General features: G+C 35.3%; 1 protein-coding gene across 4 annotated transcripts in view; it reads left to right on the top strand.

Annotated features, from left to right (window-relative positions):
• The window catches only part of LOC100890735 (E3 ubiquitin-protein ligase TRIM9), a 58,558-nt gene that overhangs the window by 23,917 nt on the left and 20,248 nt on the right, over window positions 1–14,393 (top strand). For all 4 annotated transcript variants that reach the window (XM_030998928.1, XM_030998929.1, XM_030998930.1 and 1 more), the window contains exons 3-4: window positions 214–306; window positions 13,528–13,668. In XM_030998928.1, coding sequence (XP_030854788.1) covers window positions 214–306; window positions 13,528–13,668 — 234 coding nt within the window. The remainder of the gene's footprint in view (window positions 1–213; window positions 307–13,527; window positions 13,669–14,393) is intronic.

Raw genomic sequence — 14,393 nt, 5'->3', positions numbered from 1 at the left:
TTGGAGGTCAACTGTGGCGCAGATGTTCAAAATGTTTAATATTCATTAATTATATAAATGTACAATAATTTTAATGTACATTCTTCTATATATTGACTGACAGCCATACAGGCATAAACCCAACGTAGACTTAACTTCTTCCTTGTTCTTGGCAGGTGGATTTTTAGGGTACAATTCACTGATTTTTGTTTTCCCCTCTCATTTTTTTGACAGGAGAGTAGTGTTGATTTTGAAGCCAGCCTTGTTGCAAAGTTTGATGAGCTCATCAATGTTGTACAGAAACGAAGAGATCAACTAATCCTGCAGGTGAGTCTTTATGTTTTTTTACAAAATATCTTCATTTTGAGAGATGCAGGAGTTCAGGCTTTTAACCATCACACACATTTTTCTTTAAAGCAGATTTCTCTTAAAAAAAATAACCATTTAATTTTGTACTTAATATGATACTCTTTATTAGACAACTACATAACAATTCATTAAATTTTGCTGATTATTTGTTCATATGGATATGAAGCATTAGAAAAGGATGGACATTTGGGAAACCAAATGTTATTGTTTTCCTGACATACACTGTAAATCCCGATTGTGCATATTACTCAGCCATCGCTATTATTTTCATTTAAGATTCACGTTGCAAAACTGATATAAAAGCATTTAGATTAAATTAGATTAGATTAGATTCTGCACCAACATCTGTTTTTGTTTCATTGTCCAATAATACTAGCATAGCAATTAAAAGTGATATATAATACTATTATTCTATGTCTAGTGATAAGTGTGGTCTTCAACAAAGTGCAAAAAAAAGTGTATCTCTAACCTCCAAGCTTAATAATCGTTAAAGATTAATGGACCTTACGCTGCAACAGGGGCATCTAGGTCAGGAGACATGAGTCAGGAGGAGTAATTAGACATTGTAGCGGAAAAGCTAGCAAAAAAATGGGACAAGGTTCTTCAGACGTTTGTACGTCGGGGGGGGGGGGGGGGGGGGCAAGGATGGATGAAGCTGAGCGGAAGATTAGAGTCTGTTGGACTGTGTCTACTGATTCATGCCTTGCATGCCAGTGGAAAATCCTGATGAGCTTTTAAAGAATAGAGGCATGACTCAGAAAGTTGTGTTTAATCATCAATCAGTCCATCCACCCATCAATTCCTCTGGTGCTCGGTGTACGACTGACGATGACGACAGTAGACCTTCATCAATGAAGCCTGTTGGAGGGCTAGCTCAATCAGCAAGCATTGATTGGTGGATACCGTTGCAGAAATTGAGGGGGGAAGTGGCTGACCCCATGAAATAGAATCGTCATACCCTGATCTAGCTTTGCCAATCTTGGGAATGAGGTCTGAAGTCAGGTGCAGCAGTGACTTGCCTTTAAGAGAAGGCTTCTGATTCATGCCATATCCTTCCTCTGGGTTCACCTGCACTTAATGAATACTATATAAGCTGGGGATAAATCAGGATTAATTTTTGAAATGTTCAGTACATTTTTAATCTTATAAGAGTTTAAATACAAGATGAAAATGAGAATAAAGATTGTGATTTTTCCAATTTTGTCATGGTAGGCCTACATATTTTAAATATCCATGTCTTAATTTTTTGTTGTTGTATGAAACAGATGATTAAATTGCATATTAGTCCCGGTTTAATGACTCTGTTGTGAGGCATCAAAGTCATATATTAGCCAACTTTGAACATTGTACCACCAATGAGATTTTATATTTATAGATGATAAGCATGATAGATACTTAATCCAAAATCTTTTATATAAAAGATTCAGCTGAAGTAATTACACAGAGAGTCAGCTTTGAGAATTACATTTCTGTACTAAAAATAGTATTTAGTGGAAATCCAATATCAGTAGAATATGTAAATTGTCCATAACATATTATATCCAACTTAATTACAAAATCCAATTTACCGGTACTGTTTTTTCATTACTGTGTCTGTTAAATGTATTGCTCAAAGAGCTATTTCAGTAAAAATCCAATTTGGAATCCTTGCTATGCAATTTTCGAAAATCTCATCATCGTAAAACCCAATTGCTCCAAAATCTGTCTTTTAGGTTGCTTGTGAAAAATAATGAGTATTATATTGACTGATGCTCATCAGTCATGACTTGACACACATTTTACGAGTTGTAAGGTGAATAAATTCAGAATATCTAATGTTTTACTGTTTGTGATCAGAATACATCACCACAGTGTATATATAAGGCTAGCCAAGAATGCATTATAGCCTTAAAAGCTTTATGATAATCTAACCAGCACTAGAAAATTGATGATGCATTAAGCCATTATTGAAACCTAGAGCATCTTGTCAAAGTATATTTGGATCCGCTTTATCAAATTCCATTAGGAGAAAATTTAGATTTAGTAGGCATCTCTATTTTGTCTTATAGAATCATAAGCTACTAAAGCTAGTATTAGGACGGCAGCAGAAGCCGTTAGGAATTATGCCCCTGACGTGCATGTTTGTCTACAATGATGGCAAGGATGTTTGAACATTTTTGTTAAGATATTACATGTATGTGACATTTCTGTCATTTACAAATTAATGTTACTTGTTATGCCTCCGCCACCGAAGGTGGTGCCGGAGGCATCATGTTTTCGGGTTGTCCGTCCGTACGTCCGTACGTCCGTCCCGTTTGACCGTTATCACAATATCTCAAGAACCATTTAAGATTTAAACTTAAGACTCGGGAATAGTATTTATCACCATAGGAAGACGATCTGATTAGATTTTGGAGTACGTAGGTCAAAGGTCACAGGTCACAGAGGTCAACTTATGAAATTCCTTGTATTGAGTTTGTTAGCGCGATATCTCAAGAACCATTTGAGATTTAAACTTCAAACTTAAGGATAGTATGTATCACCATAGGAAGACGATCTGATTAGATTTTGGAGCACGTATGTCAAAGGTCAAGGGTCACAGAGGTCAACTTATGAAATTCCATACATTGAGATTGTTATCATGATATCTCAAGAACCACTGGAGATTTAAACTTCAAACTTAGTGATAGTGTGTATCACTATAGGAAAACAATCTGATTACATTTTGGAGCACGTAGGTCAAAGGTCAAGGGTCATAGAGGTCAACTTATGAAATTCTATACATTGAGATTGTTATCATGATATCTCAAGAACCACTGGAGATGTAAAAACTTCAAACTTAAGGATAGTATGTATCACCATAGGAAGACGATCTGAATAGATTTTGGAGCACGTAGGTCAAAGGTCGAGGGTCACAGAGGTCAACTTATGAAATTCCATACATTGAGATTGTTATCATAATATCTCAAGAACCACTGGAGATTTAAACTTCAAACTTAATGATAGTGTGTATCACCATAGAAAGACAATCTGATTAGATTTTGGAGCACGTAGGTCAAAGGTCAAGGGTCACAGAGGTCAACTTATGAAATTCCATACATTGAGATCGTTATCGCGATATCTCAAGAACCACTGGAGAATTTTCACTTCAAACTTAATGATAGTATGTATCACCATATCATAATATCTCAAGAACCACTGGAGATTTAAACTTCAAACTTAATGATAGTGTGTATCACCATAGGAAGACAATCTGATTAGATTTTGGAGCACGTAGGTCAAAGGTCAAGGGTCACAGAGGTCAACTTATGAAATTCCATACATTGAGATTGTTATCATGATATCTCAAGAACCACTGGAGATTTAAACTCCAAACTTGTTTAAATTGCTCTATGGCGGAGGCATCATTTTCGACTGCGCGCAGTCAAAATTCCATCTAGTTTTATTTTGTAACAATAAACAAAATTCACCTTGAGGTTGATACATGTGAAGTAGCAACTGAATTCATAAAATGTCATCAATTTCTTTAGGAATCCTTTCAAACATTCTTCTTACATTAACATTGACAATAATACTGCCTTCATGTACATGTATGTTTCTGTTTTTTTTAATAAAAAGTGCTTTTTAAGATATAAAAACTAAAATAATTTATAAAGATTTGGAATGTTCATGGTAGATCAGTCAATTTGCAGATGGAAAACATGACTGTTTAGATCAGTATACAAAGAAAAAGAAAGGAGGAAAAAAATAAAGTAAGGAAATATTTTTTGAGAAATGAAATAAACAATACAAAGATTATAAGTATTGTGGTGATTATGAAATAAAAAAATGAACTGATTGGCCATGGGAAACTTTTAAATTCATCATCTGCTGATAGCCTATCTCATATATTTTACATTGCTTTAAATCATATAATGCCTTTCTATATATGTTCAACAGACAAATATCATGCATTTTACATTCACATGTATTTGCACATGTTGAAACTTTATTCATCCGTTCAGCATTGTGTCATAAAAGAGCAAAACAGACTGTCAAATATCAATTTAATACAGGGGAGGATAGGGTAATATCTCATGCAAGATAATTAAGGTGATTTAGATATTGTATCTCCTAATAGACTGATGGATGTACATGGCATGAGTTAGGCTCCACGAGGTATGAATTAATAAAACTTTTGATAGCTTATTGTCTGGCATGCGCCCACAACTGCGTGAAAGCACACGTCGATGGCGTAACGCTAATGACTCAGCCCCACGTTTCGAGCTGAGTAAGAATGATGCATTTTGTCTCTTCTCAAACAAACTATGCATACTATACATGTGTATAATAGGTTCGTACATGCAAACACTGGAGGAACTGATTATTAGGTTTACTTATGTATTTAGTATGTATTGGCCTTACTTTATGAATGTACTTTGGAGGCTCAGTCTTTATATTTCTTCACCCAGGTGTATTGGGAAAATAAAAAGCAAACGTAGAGTAAAGAAAAGACATATTCCTCTTTCTTTAAAAAAAAAATTATTCTTATGATATCAAACAAGTACTCACCAATAAATTTATTTCCATCATTTACATTGCGTTCAATTGTCACCGTAATAGTGAGGAGGAGGTCTACATTTTAAAGAAATTATTTCTTCATATTCTTTTTTCCTTATGTACACAGTTTATGATACATCTTCATGAGATGTAGACTCAGTAGTCAACAACATGAGCTCTAAAGAAAATATATAAGACATTATTGCTACCTTGGAATTAATGAAATTTAAGCTATGCTTGATCTCTTTTTTTAAAGAAATCATTGCTTTATAGTAATAATAACTTTCCATGTATATTCCTAAGTTGGTGGAAGCTGATAGATTATAGCAATCCACAATTTTCAAACGTGTTGCGAGGCAGACTTTAATGCAAGAGACGGTTGGACCCCACAAAGACATTCACTTCAACATGCAGACAATGTTTTGTCCATGCACCTGCAGGTGCCGCCGTCGCTGTCTGGAAGATCTAACATGATAACATTGAACAATGTCACATACCGGCTTACTAAAGCCAACATGATCAGTATACATGAACATTTCATTAAAGCAGGGGGACCTTACAGTCGGGGACCTTGCAGTGGGATATAACGATTGAAATTCCTGGGTGTTTGTGTCATGTTGTCCTGACTCGTGTAACGATCTGGTCGGAATTGCTAACATTCTGTCCTCCAGGGCCGTCTATCTTTACAATCGGAGATTCCGGGGTGTGAATTATTAACGACACTTTTTCCCGGCTGGTGCTATTAGGGGTCGTGGGTAGATGTAGAATCGGTGTCTCCCAAGGTCTAATTCACACCACACTTTGTGCCATGCATTTGTTAATTATGCAGGAGCCAGCACATAATAAGCTAATATATTTCATTGGTCCGTTTCATTAATGCGAGGATATCAACTCTGATGGCGTCTCTGTTCATATCGTCGGTTGAGAACCAGAGAAAGGAATTAACTCTAAAAATAAAAATGATAAATTGTGTGTTGAAAACCAGAAGAGCATTAGCTCAGAGATTCAATCCTCTTCTTGCTCTCAGCCAACAAAGTGTTTAACCCCTTTTAGCACTCAACCAACAGACATCCAGTGGGAATATAAATACTCTTGCATATAAATTAGAACTTCTTTCCACATTTCCAAAAGTAGTAAATCTAATCTTTACCAATATGGCGGCTTTTAGATGATCAAAACATCTCTTTCATGTGTATCAAATACATATTCTGCTGGTACATTTCATTTTGAAATTGCTTGTAGAAATTTCAAATTCATTTACATGTAAGTTATATGTACCATATTCATGTAATTACACGAGGTACAAACATCAATTTTATTCCGAAAGGCACTCACTACACTTCTTGTTTATTATTTTCCATCTATTTCAATTGATAAGCATAAAAAAGTTGCAAAGCTCTTAGAATATGTTTGTGAATATGAGTGTAAAAATGAAATCCAATAGAAAAATACATTTCAAACAAACGTAAACCAATCTTAAAAGATTTATCCTAAAGGGAACATTTCCAGATAAAATATGCATGGTACAGGGGGTAGAGGAAGCATCATGAAACCCAGCCTGCGTTTTGTGTAAATATCTCAAGGCTAAACATCATAGTTACAGAAATGACTCTGGCGCGGGCGGAGGGTACAGCTGCGCTCTATGGCCACAGCCTGTGAAAACAAAAGCCCCATCATCATCATCATCACCAGGGCACCCACGATTGTGCCCATTACGCCATGTGAAATGATGGGGGATCAATTAGCAAGGAGACAGTGAGTCATTGCGCCAATGCCTTGATGAGATCGGCTTAATGGAGAATACATCCAGCTATTTGCGAGGAATGAGTAATTTTGCTGCCTGTACGAGTATGTATTAGCTAGCTCTATCATGGTTATCCATGGCTGTATCGTGTATAGTGTGCAGTATTTGCTCAGAGGTACTGGTCTGAACTATTGTCATTTTAATTGTATGATGATATAGTACACTGTTGTAATGATAGTGGGGTTTTGTGTTATGTTGTGATACTCCTGATACTATTTTTATAAATAATGTTATGATCTGCATACTAATCGTGGCAAAATGATGTAGGGCAAAAAGAAATGAAATAGAATGAAATGTATTATAGCTGTGTTTTTTTTTTTTTTTTTTTTTTTGGGGGGGGGGGGGGGTCCTTGCATACCAGGAACAGAATACAGAAAAGCAAAAGAAATGTTCATATTTTCTTATAAACATTACGCTAACCATTTCAAGAATAATATTGATGAAGTAACCCCTAAAAAGATGGGCAGCATTTGAAATGTCAATTTATATGAAACCCAAATCTATATGTTATAATTTTTTTAAATCTAGACAATGAGAGTCATATTACTTCTATCTCTCTTTCTCTCTCCCCTTCTCTCCTCCTTTTGCCTGTCTGTCTCCCATTTCTCAATCTGTATCTCTCTATCTCTGTCTTCCTCTCTAATTCCTCTCTGGTACATCACTTCTGCTCTTTGCCCTCTGTTACGAGTTCCATCTACACCGCAACCAATTATGTACTCCATCCAAATATTATTTATTCATCTTTCTGGTCGGCCAATTCCCTCCCGGTAGTAAACAGAGTCCTGTCTAGTTGGCCCTAAGCCAGTCCAACTCATCTCATTAACGGCCCTGTTAGGATTCCAGCCATGGCTCTGGCATCCCAAGTATATCCACAAGGGATTAGTGTAACGGTAGGTCTATCATCGGACCTTAGTCCCCTTCTCATGGGCCCTGTTCACATCGCAAGGATTAGCCGTGGTTAGTGCTCCCAACGGCTCACATCAGCAAGGTCCAATTTGACCTCACACTTGAACATTGTAGTCGATAACATGGTCTGTACTCTGTCCTAGCTCTCATTTTGAAGTGAAACTTGCTTTTTGCTCAGTATGTTGAACACCGTCATTAGCTTAATTAGATATTTGTTGGATGACCAAAGTCAAACTGACTTCCGGCATGGTGTCTTGGTAGATTCTAACTGCATGGACAGTACAAGAGAAAGTCTACCTAGTCTTTCCGCATGTTAGATCATTTATGTTTGAGGTGTGAACAGGCTAACAGATGCAGCTCACAGTTAAGTGGAGGTTAACACTGCACACAAGCCATAAGAGACTGAAGGCTATGTAAGAAAACATATTTCACATGTGAAAGTTTCCAATTCATTTATATAATACAAATAGACAAATTTCATCCTTATTTTTATTCATAAATAGAAATGAAAGTAGCTACACTTTACTGTACTAGTCAATCATTTCTTAGTAATTAAACTAAGCTAAAAATAACTTGGCTTGAACATTTCTGAGAATTAGGTCTTAGAATAGATGCAGGGACATGGGATGATGTCATTATATGACATCATCTTAGAGTACCTTATCCAACAAAGCCAGGTGCTTTTAGTTAATTCTTTTATTTCAAAGTTTGGTTAATATGTGGCTTCCCTGTCTACAAGCAGCGATATATTTGACTACTTCACAAATGGTCAAGTAAAGATCATTCGTCTTGAAAAGTAAAGATTATTCCTCTTGAAAAGTATTCAAACAGATAACAGTTAATGCAGGCTGTGAAGTAAAGATATTGAAATATCATAACAACCAAGTCAGTTCTACAAATGATGTCATAGGTCATTTAGATTGAATTACTCCATGATGGAGTTCAAATTTTATTATCTTTTTGGTGGGAGGAGGGGGGGGGGGGGGGGTGGATGGAGATATTTTGGTTAACACATTATACTCAAATATGCAATGCACTCGTTGGTACTGAGAGGCTCCAGTTGAAAATATGGATTCTCTGAGGCGACTAACAGAGCCCTATTTTCTTAATTGTAAAGTAGCCAAAATAAGTCACTTTTTGTCAAATATGATCCTTGGATTTTAGACATGATTCAATAAAATATTACTGAACTCACTTATTTGATAGACATTGCATGTTACACAGCCCTAGATACCTTCTAATTGGATTGGTATTTTTGGAAGGGGGGGGGGTTGGGGTAGAGGACTGTTGCAGATTTTGCATACCGGTATGTGTGTTAAGTCATAGTAAAATTTATTTGATGACATCAGATCCATTGAAGTAGAAATGTCAATTCCCAGAATAATTCATAATGCCTTTATGATGCATGAGAGTAACAATGTCAAGATATATTAAGCATACCGTAATCAAATTTCACACATTCTTAGCGCAGGTCACTACCAAAATCTCTTTAAGAATTAGTAATACACACATGATTGCTACCTACCAGTCAGACAAGGTTCCAGCTCATCTGTGCATGCAGCGATGCGTTAGGCTCAATATGAACGTGATTGGAAGTGACAGCTTGTGACACTGTTAGAATAGGGATTGCTTGTTCTGGGCCGGCCACCAGGGTGATGAGGAACGATAATTCGATTATCAACGCCTGATCAGGGCGCAAGCCGTGGGCTCTTGACAAATACTCACGAGGGGCGATGGACAATACAGGTGCATGCAGGAGAATGCAGTGGGTTATAATGGCAGGGAACAGAGGAAGATAGATTACTACTTGGATGCCATCCCACTCATCCAATGGTTAACAGGGTTATTTTATCACTAAGTGATATAGCAAACAAATTATGATTTCACTACATCGCAAATACATTGTACATTCATGTGCATGTTTTTGATACATCCTTGTTATTTAACTATTGTGATCCTAATACGTTGATACATTTGAATTCATTTTCAAGTCTGTTTTTTGACACTGTCAGCTGAGAGCGAGATGGATGTTAACTCATCATTTTACCTAGAACTAACGTCCTTCTTCCTCTCAGCAGACCGTGTTCCCATAAATATATATGTGGCATGCCTAGTAGAAATCCACAGCCAGCTATAGTTTGATTTAAGTAGGTCAATAATCAATTTTTATCAGTATGTTTCATAGGAAATTCCTAATTATTATTCTAGCTTCATATTATTCCAGCCAGAGCTAGGTAGCCAATGAATACAACAAATCATAAATTTATTCCAACTGGATACATTTCTAGTCAATTAATACCCAGTCAAGCAAGCCAGCCTCGTCAAAGAGCATTAGCTTCTGCATGGAGCAGGGATTTTAACCCAAAGATTTGTAATTGAGGCTCTTGAGGACAACCACTTTATACACAGTGCCTGAGCGGTCTTTCAAATCCGGTGTACAAAGAAGATGTTTCTGGATAAAAGTCACAGATGTTCAGTTTGAATGGGTTGCAGTCACCGATACATGACAAAAATAACTGCTTCGTGACAAAACCGTGACTAGACTTTACGGCTAAACCTTCTTCTTGTGCTTTTAGAGTGAGCTAATCCTTGACAGTAAACTGGCCCCTTTCAGGTTCAACCATGCTGAATGTTTGTGTATTAAACAGAGACCATATAGCTTTGTTGCAGTCTGTGAATCGAATGATCACTGTATTGTAGAGTCGTAAAGCAGACTGCGGATCATGATTAGTAAAAGTAACTGTGATTAGTAATAGGCCAACTTACAGCTATGGAAGTGCAGCATATACTGGTATATGCCTTCTCCTGTTAGAAATAACAAATACACAAACCATTGTAATGGTATGTTACATTGAAAATATCTTGATAATATGGCTTTAGAATAGAAAAGGAAATATAGGTCTATATTGAGTACATTTACAATAATACAACTCTAATGCAATTATACAATTCCAACCAACACGATACAACTTTTTCTACCAGTAAAAATATCTTTTAACAGTATTGTAATGAGTGATAATGGATACTGATTGGTATTTTCAAACATACATTTGGCCAACAATGACAAGAAATTTCTATTTTTCATATGATTTTCTCTTCTCTTCGTGATGAATGAAATATTTTGAGATTCTTTTGAAATTTTTCATTCTGCACAAAGAGAAGTTAAAAAACCCATATGTATGAATTATTTTTTTGAAAATTAAAATTCTTTTGAAATAAATGGATTTGGCAGTGGAGTGAGAGGGCCATTGTAATGGTATGTTACATTGAAAATATCTTGATAATATGGCTTTAGAATAGAAAAGGAAATATAGGTCTATATTGAGTACATTTACAATAATACAACTCTAATGCAATTATACAATTCCAACCAACACGATACAACTTTTTCTACCAGTAAAAATATCTTTTAACAGTATTGTAATGAGTGATAATGGATACTGATTGGTATTTTCAAACATACATTTGGCCAACAATGACAAGAAATTTCTATTTTTCATATGATTTTCTCTTCTCTTCGTGATGAATGAAATATTTTGAGATTCTTTTGAAATTTTTCATTCTGCACAAAGAGAAGTTAAAAAACCCATATGTATGAATTATTTTTTGAAAATTAAAATTCTTTTGAAATAAATGGATTTGGCAGTGGAGTGAGAGGGCCTTTCTAAAATACTACAAGGCAAAACATATATGTATGACTTTGAGTATAGCTTTACGCATATATAATATTTGGACCCAAGATACCGACAGTGGTGGTACAAACATCTTGAGCATATTAGTGAGGGATTGCGAAGTTGTTTACAAATGTTCAAGTCTCTCATTGGTACGTCTCTCATCGGAACACTCCTACCATTACCAGTTAGCCGTTTTAAGCTGTCTACTTGGAATGAATCCTGTCCGCACGTCATCCATTTCCCTGGCTGTCATCCGCTCAGTTATTCTAGTTCTCTCACGATGACGGGCCGCAGCCTGATATGATCCTACCTGCTGTATGAGTGGCATATATTTATACCAAGTTTAGTTTCTATTTTTATGTTTAATAGCTATTCAAAAAGGTTTTTCTTCCATATTAGTTTTTTACAAAAGTACTTTCGTTGTTTCATATCATTCTGGAGTGTGTGTGGGGTGTATTAAATACAAATAATACACATCAGTGAGGGCATTAGTAAGAATTACCCACACAAGGTACCTTTGGAACAGTCTAACGCTTGGATTGTTTTAAAGGTACCGAGTGTGGGTAATTTTACTAATACCCGAACAAAATGATGTGTATTATTTGTTTTATAAGATTATGTTTTATTTGTTTTATAAAATGTTTTATAACATGATTTTACTAATGACCGGTCATTGGAATTGGACAATGACCGGTCATTGGAATTGGACAATGACCGGTCATTATCCAAATTACGTGTTAGGCAAAATAAATGCCTGGTCACGTGTACGCTTTCAACCAATCATTTGATTAGGATCCACGTCATCATCTTATAAAGTGGTATATTTTCATTTTCTGTTTGTTTTCATATCATCAGGGTGGTTGTTTGGCGGTGGTAGAATGTTGATATATTTTCATTGGATTGTTGATGATAAGGAGCATTGATTTCTGTGATTTCAGTTGAATTAGCCTACACATTTGATATAAACTATATGTCTATGAATAAGGATTAAAACTAAAATTAATAGTCAGAATGCTTGGCAAATGCTTAAAAATGTATTATTTATAATTATGTTGTAAAAAAAACAGACTTTAATCAAGTGAAGAAAGTGCCCTTCAATTTGGTGATTTGCCATGATTAAGATTTTCATACAGATCTAGGGCATGGTATTAGTATTAGAGAGCTGAAACTGTACTGTCTTGCTTTTACATGTTCAATAGAAAGCTGATGAATGGAATGTATATTTGCAGAGGTATACAAATTGGATTAGATTATTTGCACCTCTGTCACAATCTAAAAGAAGTGTATAGGGTTGATCAAGAGAGATGACTGCCAGACAAAATTGTGTCACAAAAACAGTAATAGATATAATAACATTCACTGTATGAAAGTTTCACAAGGAAAAAATTATTGCAAATCACCATGACCGAAATATGTCTGCCCTTTCCCCTTTTAAAACTACTCCTCTTACCTGCCAAAATAGATATCATGAGTTCGCAGAGATTAAATATCCATATTTATGATGAAAAATTCACAGACATTTAATGCTAGTGTACCTTACATATATCAATCATTGTACTGGTTAAATGTGATTTTATTTGGGTTTCACTGTCAGAGGCCAAAAGCTTCACCTAGTGGAGTTCAGTTTCATAGTACATGCACATTTTTATTCCAATGCACTTTGATTTTGATAGTGTGTTCTCATTAATCCCAATATGTTGTCACCTGATGTATAATACCCAAGTGATGTTTTACCTGTATTATTCATGAAATTAAAAATGATTTCAATTAGTTGTCATTGTTTATCTTTAATGTGTGCTTTTGCTAGTGGTGGATCATAGACAAACAATATCTATAATACCAGTTCCTACAACCAAATTTGAGAGATTTCAGAAATATTAATTTCTGAGACATAATCATGTAATCAAGCATTTGAAAAAATAACTTATTATAAATGTGTATGTATTTTTATGGCTTGTAATTAAGTTTTGAGACCCTTAATTGATCTCTTTAGATTTCAGGTTATCTGTTTGGAGCTAGAAGGGACTCTGTGTATTAAAACAGATACGAGTCACGCGCCTTTCTGGCTTAAAACAGACAATGTATGCAAACCCTAGTGGCTCAGTATGGGATATTACCTTATGACGTTAATCAGCATCTGATATACCTGTACGGCTGCATGCATAGAAGTACACTAACCTGTAATCCAGATGTCTTTTTCAACCCTTGTCTGCACCTATGATTAGGACGCTTTATTAAATCATCCTTTGTGTTCTTCTTCTTCATCTCATTATCCAGGTTCATCGGGAGAAGGGGTTTAAGACGAAGATGTTAAAGAACCACATTGGACAGTGCAGCGGGAAACTCAAACAGACAACGGGCCTCCTGGAGTACAGTATAGAAGTGATGAAGGAAGGGGACCCTGCAGCCTTCCTTATGGTAAACACTAATACTTTGTTCAAAATAAGAAATACATCGCCCAACATAGGGCAAGTATGTGTCCAACCAACAAGGGGCAATTTAATGCCCAATTTTTTTTGTTTAGCTGAACAACAATTACCTTTTATTTCAAGTTTAACAAAATTCACTTGTGTTGGGCATAATTATAATTACTTAAGAGTTGGTTGAGCATTTTTTTTTAACCAAATGTTTTTATACTGTATATGCTCCTGATTTTTTATGGTTTAAATGCTATTTAAAGATATATCAGAGAGTTTCATTTAAACCATAATTGTGAGATATAGAATGAAGCATGCCTGATATATATATGTATTTTTCACTGTTTTATGTCCATTTTGGCAAGTACATAAACATGTCCTTTGACTAACAATGTTGCTGTTTCTTATTATGTACTTATAATTTCAAAGAAATATTTAGGTTTTTTTTCTGCCTGAAAAATATTAATTGATTCAACATCATGATCCCAGAATATATGGTTACATATTAAACTAATAAACCAATTAACATGAAAATAACAGCTCCTAATCTACTTGTATATAAAACGACAATTTGTAAATCCAGGCATTTATCTCATATCTTGATAAAAGTCATTTATCATTAATAATTATTTTATAATTAAGTAATTACGATAGAACCCTGTGCTGTGTTCTAAAGTCCTAAAACATGTAGATGTACATCAGATGCATGGAAAAGTGTGCATCAAC

This window comes from Strongylocentrotus purpuratus, unplaced genomic scaffold, assembly GCF_000002235.5.
Source record: "Strongylocentrotus purpuratus isolate Spur 01 unplaced genomic scaffold, Spur_5.0 spur5_scaffold_5, whole genome shotgun sequence".
Lineage (NCBI taxonomy): Eukaryota > Metazoa > Echinodermata > Echinoidea > Camarodonta > Strongylocentrotidae > Strongylocentrotus > Strongylocentrotus purpuratus.
The sequence above is the reverse complement of the archived record's forward strand: the minus strand, read 5'-3'. Positions and strand labels throughout refer to the sequence as shown.